This window comes from Diadema antillarum, unplaced genomic scaffold, assembly GCF_040938485.1.
Source record: "Diadema antillarum isolate AM-2024a unplaced genomic scaffold, OU_Dant_1.0 seq00001236_RagTag, whole genome shotgun sequence".
Taxonomy (NCBI): domain Eukaryota; kingdom Metazoa; phylum Echinodermata; class Echinoidea; order Diadematoida; family Diadematidae; genus Diadema; species Diadema antillarum.
The window spans coordinates 261,628-276,745 of record NW_027272023.1 but is presented as its reverse complement, the minus strand read 5'-3'; the positions used below and the strand labels follow the sequence as shown (position 1 = coordinate 276,745).

The window sequence follows — 15,118 nt, the reverse complement described above, 5'->3', positions numbered from 1 at the left end:
GGGCATCTTTGCCTACTTGCTCTTTCTACTGATCGCTCAGAGCTCAGGGCTTAACATCTTGGTGAACGCCATACTCGGCAAGGGAAGCCATTTCTACCTATCAGCTTCTATTAGCGAGCAACTCGTAAAGAGAGGATACAACATCACCTATCTGGTAAGCAATGCTTTCGAAGATAGGATCAGAGATGGACAGTACGGCCACATGTTTCATCTTGAAGTTTTTACACATTCTATTCCAGTCGTGGAGGTCCATGAGATGTTTGACAACTTGAGTCGACTGGCATTTTCCCCGCCCGATCCAATGAAAGAGTTTAAAATTACCGGGAAGCTCGTAGAGGCACGAAAAAACGACTGCGACGCACTGCTAAATGATGAAAAGCTGTTGTCTCGACTGCGTTCGTCAAACTTTTCCGCCGTTATGTATGACATGACATGGCTCTGTGGTGCCATTATAGCTGAAGAGCTTGGTATACCGCTTTTTGCAGTGTGTCCGTTCCCGAATCCATGCATGGTCACCGAATCGGCAGGATCAGTGTTTAATCCATCATTCCTTCCTGTATTTGCTGCCCCGTTTTCTAATAAGATGACTTTCTATCAACGACTGATCAACGCCATTATGTACGTCCTAGTATCTATCGCTGGTAGAATAAACTTTTTAGACATATACAGTAATATTACAGAGATATATGGAAAGTCCCCTACCGAAATGTATGAACAGTCTAAATTGTGGCTAGTGAACAGCGATTTTGCTGGGGAATATCCGTGTGCCCTTTCTCCAAACGTCATATCTGTCGGAGGACTCACTACAAGGGATCCTGGCCCACTCCCTCCAGATTTGAAAGATTTTGTTCTAGGATCCGGCATTCATGGCATTATTGTATGTTCGTTTGGAAGTTTTCTTAATATGACTGATGAACACATAAGTGCTTTCCAGATCTTCTCTAGAGTTTTCGGACGCCTGCCTCAAAGGGTTGTTTGGCAGGTGGCGGGCAAACTGTCTTTTCCTATCCCGCCGAATGTGAAAACCCTCCCTTGGCTTCCGATGAACGACTTACTGGGCCATCCCAAAACTAAAGCTCTCTTTTATCACGGTGGTCAAAACACCTACTACGAGGCCATATATCACGGGGTCCCTACAGTCGTTATGCCTGTGTACGGGGATCAGAAGGACAATGCCATGAGGAGCGTACATCTCGGATTCGGATTAACGCTTAGTACGGACTTTACTGAAGACGAACTGTACAACGCCTTGCGCACGATTACTGCTAATGGAAGTTACTCGGAGACAGTAAGCCGTATGTCGTGTATCTTCCGTGATCGACCGATGAGGCCGGCCCAGAGGGCCGCATTCTGGATCGACCACGTCATCAAGCACGGTAGCGATCACATGGGTCCTCTCGAAAACCTGAACGTCGTCCAGTACTACCTACTGGATGTGATTGCATTTGTGTTGCTTGTTGCAGGAGCTACAATGTACGGCGTCGTAAAATGTGTTACCATGGGATGTCGCATGTTATGTTGTCGTCAAGTTGTCAAGATCAAAGCTGACTAATCTCTGTTTCATCAGGAGTAGAGACCGAGGCACACTATACGATGAGACTGGTCGTATGACCTTAAGACCGGAAGTGTGACGTCACCAGTCTTGCCAGTTTCCAGTCGCACGACTGGGTCTTAGTGCCAGTCGTAGAGATTAAGACAATGTGAATTACCACGACCGGTCATGGGCTTTCAGTCAAACAAAATACAGCTCATATGCAGAGAACATAGATCGAAGCGCACGCAATGCGCACTGTGTGCGCTCAGAACTATAGCCTACTTTATTGCTAAAAGTATCCTTTCCAGAGTAGTCGTAAGTCTATATATATATAGTGTAGTCTGATCGTATAGTGTGCGTTGCCAGATCGTACGACCTGGTCCTTGTCTCATGGTCTCAAGGTCGTAAAGTAGTGAGTCGTCCTGTGTGTGCGGCGGGCTTAAAGTAGTCGTCACGCGAAAAATAGCTTGATATTCATAAATAAAGTTAGATATACATTTCTGGAAAGCTTAAGGATCTAGGTATTAAATATGAATAACTAAGATTCAGAATGTGAAAACGTCTCTAGAACGATGGAGATGGTGTTTCGAGACCCCTTCCAGACCGCTAGAACCCGATCTGACGGCGAAATCTGAGGGACCCAAATTATGACGTCACGCAAGGAACGAATCAGCCCGCCTGCGCTGATGCGCTGCTGCTACGCAAAGCGTGGTTCAAAGCGTGAATTCGGCACGATCTGCGTATAGGAGGCGATGTCTCTTCTTCACAGTATCAGGTACAAGTTGTTTATAGTATTATTTGCATTTTTTTTTACTTGTTGAATCCATCTTGCTTAGAATTACTATAGTAAGTATACAGATGTTATCTTTTTAGACTTCTACTTGCGCTTTTGTGCCTCAGTCTCGCAGTCTCGCCTCTAAAACGGCTCGTAGGCCTAGGATAGGCGCTCTACTTGAACTAGAACCAGAAGCTGCAGAACCCTATGATATACCCGTAATCACGTAGGCCTACAATTAACGCCAATGGTTAGACGTGCAGGGTCAATATTTCATTGTATGTTTTACTTAATATCATGATATACGAACTTAGTCAGGTACATAGTCAAATATTGTCATGAACTCTTACATCTACGTGTGCATGCCGCTTACAGAGGCTATCAAATAGCTGGAATTAAATTAGTAATTCCGTACAATATCACCCAAAATGTTACTCTTACGTCAAAATCAAAGGGCAACAACATCATTAGTTGAATATTTTTTTTCTTTACAAAATTATTAGTGGAGAAGTGATATTGTAACACAACCAGATATAGTTCGTTTTTGCGCTCCATATCAAAACACATAACACGGACGCACTAAACAGACAGACGGACCGGTGTGCTCCCTCACCTCACCCTTTTCTACCACCCCGACCAACTTTGCCACTGTCCCTCTCAGTGTCATTGCCACAGTCATTCAATTCGCTCTCGGTATCAAATTCTAAGTCTTATCGTACAATATGAGGTAAAAACTCGACGTTTTATTGGCTCAGCCGAGACAGCCGATGCGAAGAAAGACAGGCCAGACATTACAATTGCTCGCCCGGGAATACATGCTTTACAAATGCAGACGGCCTCAATGTACCGCTGCACTCGCAAAGGATTTTGAGCCTTTCGTGACGTCATAATTTAGGACTCGAAAAAGACAGCTGTTCCGGGGTGGAAAATCGGTGAAGGTCTCACACCTGTAAATAAAATGGACTGTCCCAGACCCCTTCACAAATTCGTACCAAAGATACCAAAATAAATGAAGAAAAATATTAATTAAAAATCAGTGATGTAGTTTGGCAAAAAACTGAATAGCTGTAGATATTGAGTATGAATTCCTCTACAAACTGCATTTTGGTTGGAAGATGAATGCTTTTCTGATGGAATTTGAGGGGACTATATTTCATTGGGTACGTGTACGGAAAATAGGTGATTTTTTGAGTGACAAGAACTCGTAGTCTGGCTTTGCGGACCCCTGGACAGAATTAGAGCAGAACAACCCACCCTGGCAATCTGATGGATGAAAGGTAATATCTCACTTATTCAGGTTAGTGAAGATGAAACACCTCATTTCTCCCAGGTATTTTACAGAATTTTTTGAAATTTGAATTTTAACACACGTCTCTATGGGGAATTATTTACCCGTGTGAGCCCTGAAGTGAATCGATTAGTTTTAACTCGCAATTTCTCAGTGGCGCGAATATCTTTCAATAAGTCACATTAAAAATCTGTTTTAAAAGTCATTTCCCTCTGCTTTGACTCCTTTTTACATATGATTTTCCTGATTTGAATTTTGCATTTTTTGTCGCACTCATCGACAGCCTTCTTTTTTTTTTTCAGATCGACCACCTTCGCGTAATGGCTTTCTCGCGTAATATAATGATTGGTGTTAACACACATTTTATCAAAGGGAACAGGCGGGTGGTTAAAAGAGGACCTCCGGATGATTTTCAGACTTTTGCATTTGAACAACCATGAAGTACTAGGTGTTTCAAAAAACATTTCCCACTTTTGATCATTAATAATTCTGAAACTGTTCATTCGATAAAACTGTCATTGAGATGAGTAATAGCTTAATAGGGTACAATTTTGTTGAAGGTAATTTGAATGTGAAAGCATAAATCAGTTTCATTAAATCTAAGATTGATTTTGAAGTAAGGTTTCAGATTTTGGTCAAATTTTAACCCTCTGTACAAAAATGAACTTTACACAGAAACCAATGATGTGTATGTGAGTGTGTGCTGACAATGGCCATGAACAATGGACATGCCTGAACCACCTGTTGACTGGGCGTCATTCTTGCGCTCCCTGGCACATATGTTGATTGCCCTGGGCACTGCTAGTCTGAATTCATGCACGGTAAAGGGTAAAATGCATGCACTGCACATGGAAAAAGTAAGCACATGTTTCCATGTGCTTGCAAACACCACATTTCATTCCAGCTGGCAATCATTTTCAAATTTTGCTTCACATATCACTAAATTTGGGATATAATTAAGCATAAATGATCTAAAGTTCCTCATTTTTATACAACTGTCTACTAATTAAATAGTCTGACAAATTTTCGCTTTTTCGATGAGAGATCATTTTTGGTAAAGAGTTCAGCAGCATTTATCATTGGGGCGATTTGTTTCACAGTAGATTTGTTTAAGGCTCCATATACACAAGTGTATACTCTAATTGATTTTCTTTGCTTCCTGTCACCATGTTTACGATAGAACAGAAGGTATTCATTGAAATTTCGTTTTTCATAAGTAGGGAGAGCACTGTCGCGACTCAAAGACAGTATCGGCAGGTGTTTGACTTTACACAGATACTGCCAGAGGCTGACTAAAGACTAGTTGTGACAGTGGAATTTCTCATGAATAAATAATGAAGCATTCAAACCCTGGCCATTGTTCAGGACCATTGTCAGGGTGTTAACCACACACTCCCATACACACCCATTGACCCCTGTGCAAAGTGACATTTTGTACAGAGGGTTGAAAATAGAGCAAAATCTGGAACCTAACTGTGAAATTAATCATGGATTTTATGAAACTGATTTATGCTTTCATATTCAAACCCCCTTCAACCAAATTGTACAGTATTCAGCTATCACTCATATCAATGACAGTGTTATCTGATATATAGTTTATGAATTATTAAGAATCAATAGTGGGAAATGTCTTTTGAAACACCTAGTAGTTAAACTGAGTACAGAGTTTCAGAATTCACAGTAATTGGAATGATGAATGAGAATGTTTTCATTATTTCTTAAATGCATTAAACAAGGATGATGAAATGGCAGCATCACTATAAGAACGCATGACTTGGGGCTCAAGGAAGCAGAACGAAAGAAAAACGCATGCATAGTTCGCAGCTGAACTTGTTAAGCAAGCGGTATAGCGTAACTAAATTGCACTGCCACATTTCTGAAATATGTGAGGTTCTGATGTTATCTAAACTGTTCAGTGTAATTTGTATAAAATTGTCAGTTTATTGATTTCTCTGCTCAAGGACCACAATGAATTCCACAAATCTATACATGGAACTGTTGATTTACGTACTACTAGATGTGAAATTATGAAAATCGTCTCGATTGCCCCTTTAAGGTGATGAGCTTGCACCGGAGCACAGAAAAAGTCACTTGAGTTTGTCAACAACCTGAGCCCATGATATAAATCTGCGATATTTTCTGCCATAGTGAAATGAAATGAAGGTAACTCTGAGGAACATTTTTCTAAGAACTGTTGGTTAAGCAATCCGTCCGTTTACGTTTAGCAGTTACAAGGTAAAACGGTCTATTTGTATAAATTTGGTAATAACTCTGGATTAAAATAACATTTGAGATGAAATTTTCTAAAACATTTCTTTTATGTATATATTTTCATATTACCTAACAATGAAAAACCATTTTCTTTACAAACACAAGAAGCAGACATACAAATACACCAAACTTGACACCCGTTTTTCTCCGAAGTAACATTAATTCTCAAGATAGACACTTTTACCATGTGACGGCCGCCTTCTAGGTTTCTGCTCTGATTGAAGAGATGTGTATCACAGGTGCAGATGACAAAAACATAAAAAAAAAGGAAGCAAACACACACAAAAAACTCTGGGGATTTGATTGTTTGCTTGCTTTTGCTTGTTTGTTTGTCTGTTTTGTGTTGTGTTGTTGGCTTCGTGAAAATCGGCATGTAAAATCGTATATTATGTGATTTTACATGCCTGCATAATATCAGGTCTTCAAAGAAGAAATCCACCCCAGAAAATGAAATTCGAAGAGAGAGGGAAAAACACAGATATGACATTTGAAAATTTCACATTATTTTCGTTAAAATTTCTTGACCAGTCCTTATGAATATTCAAATGCGCGAGTTGATGATATCATACCCTGCCAATTAATTTTGTTCATAAATATGCAATTCGCAAAAGTGGTATTTTCAGCTAATACAATTAAAGACGTATTTGCATAATAAGATACATCATAGTTAATCTTTGTTATTTATATTTTGGGACGTTTTAAGGAAGATTTTATATTCCTTTATCTGAAATATGAAATAATTTAGATGAACTGAATAAGAAATTGTGAGACGTGACATCGCCAATTTGTTAATATGAATATCCAAAATGACTGGACAGACAGGTCAAGAAATGGCTTTGGACAAAATTTTGATTTAAAAATGTTATATCTTCCTTGTTTCATATCCATTTTGTTTGTCATTTTTGTAGCGTCATGTACGCAATATGTTTTCTTTTTTATTTTGAAGTTTATTTATCTTTGGACTGGATTTCCTCTTTGAGACTATAAAACGAAAACTAAGGAATAAGAAGTGTAGGGCCCATTATGCCTATTGCATGGGGAAATGTGAAATTGTGTAAATGTTGTCAATCATCTAATTTTGATGTAAATACATGCATGTAAAATGTAACTTGTTCACTGTTAGCATTTGTATTGAAGTGTGCATTACCTGACATGTGTCCAGAACATAAGACCTTAGTCCTGGTATGCGTTCGTCAACATGTCCTTTGCTTGTTTTTGTTTTTTGTTTGTTTGTTTTTGTTGTTGTTTTGTTTTGTTCTTCTTTCTATGTAGGAAATATACTATCTCATGTGATTTTTCGATTTAGTTAAATGTTTAAATTAAGGTACCATATACGAGAATAAGATTCTCACTGTGCAATAAAAATGTCGTTTTCAACTAAAAGTAGTATGTTTTCATGAAAGTAATACAATATTGACAAATGAGGAGCATATTAGTACCAAATGCGAAAGACCCTCCCACCCTCCCCCCCCCCCAAAAAAAAAAACAACAAACAAACAAACAAACAAACACCAAAAAAAAAAACACACGCACAAACAAAAAACTAAAGCAAAAGCGATATAGTTACAGTTAAAGACATCAAATAACATGTGGCAAATAGAAGACTCTATCACTTTTAACTTGACGTAGGTCCCTACCTGTAACAAGATCCGTTGAATTCCGTCCAATACGTTGGGCAGATCGAGCCCGCATCCACCCGGAGCGAAGCAGCTGCGAGGAGCCCGGCGAGTATAATCAGCGCGCGTGCCATCCTGGTCCCTGGTCTGAGTGTGTCCTTTGGAGCGGCTTCAATCAAACAGTGAACCAGATTGACCGATTGCCTGGTCATTTATAAACGCCCCTTTTTACCTAGTCTAGCGGGCGACGTACTTTTGGCCAAGATCAGTCATTGATTGCCAGTCAATAGAGGGCGCGATGGAGTGGTTCGTAGTCGATCGACTAAAAATACGTCAAGTAAGAAACCTCCGAATAGAGGCGTGGAACCGGGCGTGGCTATATAGTTACCAGTCTTCAATATCGAAGTGTCATTGGCTGAGCACCAATGTCAATCAAAACACATTGCAGAGCCCGACGAAATTCTAGTCTACTCTCCTAGGTATGATACAGATTATCTTTCAGTTAAAATAGAATTTCCGTGTCTCTTTCACAGTATTATATTTTGTCATTCTTTCCCATTCATTTTGAGGTGTACAACATCTTACCTTATATACTTAATAAGGGAATGATAGAAGTCAATGAAACTACATGCATTTCAAAATTCATGAAGGTTCTGCACGTGGAAACTACCCAAAAAATTACTGCCGAATGCAAACCTCTCACTGTTGCTGTAAAGTCTACGAGGTATTCACTGTGTTTTAATACGACTTGAATTACCAAATCATGCTGTGGGATGAATCGATTTCGTCACTGTTGTCGGGTTTTTTTTCGACTCGAGGGTCTCAAATACACGAGGCAGCTGTAAAATACATAAAACGTGGGAAAAAAAGACCGAAACAGCGGTGACGAAATCATTAAGGCTTAAATATGATTGGGAGATGCAAGAACTCATGCCACTTTGCTAAGAATTGCAGGCTTGTTGTGCGATATCAAACAGTTTCCTCCATGAGACATGTCCTTTGGTCTGAGGGCCTTAAGTATACGTGAGAGAATTGTAAATAAGGGCAACAAAAAGGGCGGAAACGGTGACGAAACTAGAATATGCTTATGTTATGTACCAGCTCGTTATATCATTTTGCTTAGAATTGTGCAATATCAAGAGTGTTTGTCTAGGAGAAATGTGCGTTGGATTAGAAGGTTAAAACACATGAGAAGGTTGTGAATAAAAGGTGACAACCATTACGAACTTGATTTGGTCCAGAATATGCTCAAGTACTATAACTTGTCATATCACTTAATATTTGCAAGTTTCTCAATATGTGTGATATCAAGAAGTTTCCGCCAGGAGTCATGTGTTATGGGTTAGAGGAATCAAATATATGAGACACGAAAAAGGTGATAACGGTGACGTCAGAACCGTATGATAAATCTCATGTTAATTGGAGGTTATTTGTTACCATCGCCGGCCCATTAGGAAGATTGCAAATCTGATATAAATGTTAGTGTACCAATATCAAGGGCGAAAATGTTTTAGTCATCCTTGCCGCCTGCTCTCGAAAGTCTAAAGCTGTCCTGCTACCCAATGGGAAATGTCAATTCGGCACGTTAATGAAATGATTTATCGAATGGAGATTGTCTCTTGTTAATTCCTATTCAAAACCGTACATCCTTGGAGCTATGACAATTTACTATTTTAATTCCACATATTCTGGGAAACTTTTTTGTCAGAAAGTTTATAATTATCAAGAATTCTCACCAAACTACATTAATCATTTCTTTGACGAAATTCTAGATATCGCACATTAAGGAACGTATTATAATGTCTTTACATTTACAAAACACATTTATGGTAGAATTGGTTTTGTTACCGTAATATTTTATTAACATTTTTTTTTTTTTGTATTTAAAATGCATGTTCAGAACCGCAACATACAATCATAAAGATCTCAAGTCAGGTAGACAACAAAATGGTAGAGTTTATTAACACAATGTATCGCATATTGAGATTGGTGCAATTCTGACAAAAGTGTCAATATTCTGGACGAAACTGACTTCGCTATGTGATGGAATTGGGATCAAAAAGGGTTGTGTCTCGGGGATGGTGATCTTTTTTTTTAATGCCTCCGCCACGAAGTGTCGCCGGAGGTATTATGTTTTCGGGTTGTCCGTCCGTCCGTCCGTAATCAATTTTGTGAATAGCATAACTAAAAAACCATTTGAGTTATCTTAATGAAACTTGGCATGTAGATGTATGAGTTGGTGAAGTTATGCCTAACAAAGTTTGGACACACATGCTCAAGGTCAAAGGTCAAAAGGTCAAGATCAAATGCACAAAATTTCACTATTTCCCCCTTATCTACGCAATGCCTGAAGGTTTTTTACTGAAACTTCGTGTATACATGAACTACAAAATGAAGATTCTCCAGAGAGAGTTTTGTGTCGCGAGGTCAAAGGTCAAAGTTCCAGTGAAAATGTTAAAATTGCAAAATGGAACTTAGTAAGTATGCATGCACTGACTGGAAGGGATTATGTATCAATGAATGGAGGGGTCATGGGTCAAGGGTCGAAGGTTAAGATCAACTCCTCCAAATTTGACTATTTTCCTCCCATCTACGCGATGCTTCCAGGATTTTTCTTGAAACATAGTATTGCAAGTATTACTCAATGAGATTCTCTTGGAAGTATCTTGCCGTATGCTCAAACGTCAAAAGGTCAAAAATCAAGTGAAAGTGCTAAATTTCACTTCTTCCTTAAATTTATGAAAGGGTAATAAGTTAAGTAAAAATCTTCGAATCCCCAAATACCCACACTCTTAGACAATATAGCCATTCATCCAATTAAACCTAGTTCAACGAAAGTGAATATTCAACACATTTTTGTGACAAACCTGTTATTAAGATATTTTCTCCGACAGGTATTACGTGAAAGTGTCACCACACGTCAAGACATTGTATTTTCAACCTATAAGGAAAACCATGCATTATGGTGGAGACATACCAGTCGTCATAGCGGCATTTCTATGCCTCTTAATGCAATAATTGTTTCTACGTCAATATTGGCTCATCTTGATAATGTTGCAGACGATCAGTATGGGGGTATACAGAGGAGAGGGTAAAAAAAAAAAAAAAAAAAAAATATATATATATATATATATATATATATATTATTATTATTATTATGAATTATATATATTTATTAGTGTAGCCATATGAGTGAGCCATTTTTGTATCGTTACAGCCCTGATGAAGGTCCGTTTGGGACCGAAAGCTCGGCGGCAATAAACAGACACGTTGACCTAACTACGTCCACCTGGCTCTTCTTTTCACACTGAATGCAAATAATGAAGGCCACACACTGGTACTGTAAATGGTCGATACCCCTTCTCACAGTCTATATATATATATATATATATATATATATATATATATATATATACATTTTTGTTTTTATTTGAGCCAGCCAGCCAGCCAGCCAATCAGCGATCTTGTCCCCACCCCTCCGTTTCATAACGGGATAGCGAAACTGCTTAGATATGGGGACGGGAGTCCAAGTACGGGGACTGTCACAGCTGATTGCTTTCCGCGTATCCTCGGTCTTCCCGTCCTGTAGCTAAAACTCCCTATTTAGAGGAGATAGGTTCATAACAGAGACAAAGACTCGGAAAATAAATGAATAAATAAATAGGCCTAATTAAATTCCGCACAAAGTTTAAAGGGTGTGTACAGTTCTGGTCGAGGTGAAGATTTACCTTTTAATGTTTTGCGAGATATTTAGAAACCACTCAATGAGATGTCAAAGAGCATGCAATATTCTAAGGGGTATCAAAAGTTTATTTGATGAAAATCGGTTTTGAAATGGCTGAGATATCCAAAAACATTATGAAAGAAAGAGATCCTAATAAAAGGCGTGGCCTGTAGTCTGTATCATTATCACCTTTTTGGATATCTCAGCCAATTAGAAACCAATTTTCATCAAATAAACGTTGAATCCTTCTTAAAATTACATGCTTTTTTCATATTTCTTAAAGCCCGCCGCACACTACACGATTTTGCACCGATTCACCGGTCGTAAGACCTTAAGACAAGAAGTGTGACATCACAGGCTTGCCATTTTCTAGTCGTACGACTGGGTCTGAACGCCAGTCGTACAGGTTCTCTTTTGTTTCTTTCTTTCTGTTTTTATGTCGCTGCTATATCTCCTTGTCGATAAACCCTATATGCGTTTCTATTAAAAACATGACTGTGTACAAAAATCGTAACAAATGGGAATCAACTTAGTCTTGCTCGCAGTCGTCCGGGCGTACGGATATGTCGAAGGGCCTGGCGATTAAAGGTATAGCTTACCATTTGCAATTGAAAAAAAACCCCCACAAAAACAACATAAGTGCTTTAGTTCTAAAATGTGAGTTAGGGATAGAAACAACCACTGCAAAAATTTGAATCAGTGTAATGGATGCTAAGTACTGTTGAATATACAAAATGTTAAAATAATTATAATAAGAATGTTTCCAGACTAAACCGTCTACAGTTATGGTTTAATGAGAAAAATAGTGACATCTCCCTATTTATGCTTTGTTGGAAAGATTTTATATGGTAGGATGTTTTGTGATACAACTGACCTACACATAGGCCTATGCATCAAGAGTGATATCTTGAACATTTTTAAAATCATGCCCCAAAAGAAAAACAGGACCTTTAAGGCATAATGTGAGGAGAAGCGGTTGGGAAGGCAAAGACGAATTGAACTGTACAGTCGACTCCCGCTTGAACGAAATTTCGTTATAACCGTGTTTATACTAACGGGAGTGCAATGTAGTTACTTGTCTAATAGTAGGCCTAGTAGTAAGTAGTAGTAGTAGAAGTAGTAGTAATTTTAATCATAATAATACATTGTAATAATAACAATAAGTATAATAATAATGATAATAATAATAATAATAATAATAATAATAATAATAATAATAATAATAATAAACGGTCCTGGGGGACTTTCACCTAAACTAAGAAAAAATGAAATCGAAACTATGGAACATATCGATTCTCAGTTCGCTTTTTTTTTTTGTCGTTTCTATAGAAAACCACGGATGGTATGTTAAGGAAAACATCCGTCTACAGAGCGGACTGCAGTGTAGTGTTACTTTATTTTCGGATAGCATCCAGCAAAAAGTATAGAAATGATAAAAATATAATGTGTCTTTTCACTTTCTTACTTGCCGCTTATCACCACTATCCATATTTCCTGAATACTGGGTAGTACCTCAAGGCCCTTATGATAATATCCTCTTTCCCTATCTCTGTGGTTAATCAGATTCATCTCCTTTTTTTGTGTGTTACTGTGAACTACCGCTTATATTCGGGCTTATCATTTCCCCTTTCCCTATGATGGAGGTCCTGAGGTCAAACCTAATTTTCTATTCTTCTGCCTTTATTCTCCTTTTCTACTTGTTTTCCTTTTCTCTCAAAAAATATTTTTCTTGCTTGTGTCATTTATATACCATAATCATAAATGATTTCAGTTTGCATGCCAATGGTTGAAATCAATAAAACATATGAATAAAAAATGATAACAATATCTTATCAACAGCAGTTTTAATGTTTATAAAGAAAAACCTTCACTGTACGCTTTATACCCGATGCTTTCATATACTCTTTACGTCTCCTTTAACTGCCATCTTGCATGTCGCAAAAGAATAATGCGATGCCATACATGTGTCAATCTTCAAAGCGACAAGGACACTTATTGGAGATATTGATAGAAATTACCAAAAAAAAAAAAAACAGTTTCATTTATACATTTTTGTAAGTGTGCATTTGCAACAACAACAAAAAAGGTTTCATTTATATACAGGTGTATTTTTGTAAGTGTGCATTTGCACAAAAGTTTTATTAGCTGTCATAATTCTTAATAACACAGTCTGGTGTGTGATGCATAGTGCTGTATGCATGCGAGAAAATATAGGTTTTCCCGTCCAATTTCATCAGATTTGCATTCGATGTAATGATGCGAGCATTCATTTTCGAGCGAATTTGAATGATCACCGAGCTCAACATTCAAAAACCTATGTAGTTCATTCAATTTAATTTCATCATGCAGCATTCCAATTCCTGATTTTGTCACATAAAACGTGTGAACAGCGCGTTCAAATTAAGAATGCACGTGCAACGCGTTCAAATTCGCACCTGCACAGCTGCGATGAACATTAAGGAATTCAAATTAACGAAAAGGGAAACATTTACAGCATCTGGGCAGTGTTTTCGTTGCTTCTCATGTTCGCCTTGTATAGTCCATGGGCCAAGAGCCGAAAAATGGGTTGTTGGTACCATCCGAGGTGGCAAAACCTTTTTGGTGTCATTTTGTTTGTCGGACATAGATATGTTTATCAAGCTATGATAGCATTTCCAAATGAGTAGCTTAGTCATAATAAATGAATTTTTAACCAATTTGGTCTCGTTTTTATATCCCTATACTTCTGAATCGAAACTAACCGCTATACAAATACGAGCACTGCCTTCTGCATGTCCACAGGTGTTCTGTTGTAAACGCGGTGCGCTTAGTCTTTATTCAAGGCAGCGAAGGGAATATCCAAAGGGTTATGATGTCCACAGCTGTCACGCTGTGCGCTTAGTCTTTATCTAGAACAATGTACCGTTAAACATATCTAAAGTTCCTAATAAAAGGGATTATCTATACTGTTTTTATACCACCCTATCAACAAATACATCAGTTTTAAACAAAAATCACTCTGTTCATTTACAACATTATTAATTATAATGTATTGTAGTGTACCGGTACATTGTTTTTGCATAATCTTTCATTGTTGGATGGAAATAAAGCGACATTAGCGTGGTATTAGCGTTTTCACCGTAGCGTTTTCACCGGAAAATGAAAAATAATTGAAAAATATGCTAGAATTCACTAGAAATTGTTTTTTTTTTTTTTTGTTGTTGTTTTAAGATAAAGGGATATACACTGTATTATAAGCTTTGGATATTCCCTTCGCAGTCTTGAATATTAGACTAAGCGCTGTGGACATCATAACCCTTGGATATTCCCTTTGCTGCCTTGAATAAAGACTAAGCGCACCGCGTTTACAACGGAACACCTGTGAACATACAGAAGACAGTGCTCTTCTTTGTATAGCGGTTGGTCTCGATTCAGAAGTACAGGGATATAACAACGAGACCAAATTGGTTTAAAATTCATTTACTATGACTAAGCTACTCATTTGGAAATGCTATCATAGCTTGATAAGCATATCTATGCCCGACAAACAGAATGACACCAAAAAGGTATTGCCACCTCAGATGGTACCAACATCTGGCCTGGCCCATGGACTATGTATAGCAGACGTACATAGCAAGTTGCCTTGTGCGTCAACAGATCGACGGCTGAAGAGACTGAGAGACTGAACATCGAAATTAGGAATAATTATGCGAAAGAAGGAATATCCCAATTCAATGAATCTCACACAAATTTCAAATTTCGAACGTAACCGAAAACAAAATCTGTAATACGACTATAATAATCACACTTGACATATTGATGTCATCATGTGCTCTCTCATTATGCTAGCAAAGAAACGACATACATCGTACAATGAAATTGAATTCTCAAAGAATTGAAATGAACCGTGAGAGTACATCAGTGACAAAAG

At 38.0% G+C, this 15,118-nt stretch overlaps 1 protein-coding gene across 1 annotated transcript in view; it reads right to left on the bottom strand.

Annotated features, from left to right (window-relative positions):
* The window catches only part of LOC139745145 (echinoidin-like), a 41,273-nt gene extending 33,615 nt beyond the window's left edge, over window positions 1-7,658 (bottom strand). The window contains exon 1 of the mRNA XM_071655561.1: window positions 7,506-7,658. Coding sequence (XP_071511662.1) covers window positions 7,506-7,618 — 113 coding nt within the window. The 5' untranslated portion in view covers window positions 7,619-7,658. The remainder of the gene's footprint in view (window positions 1-7,505) is intronic.
* Window positions 7,659-15,118: the final 7,460 nt, after the last annotated feature.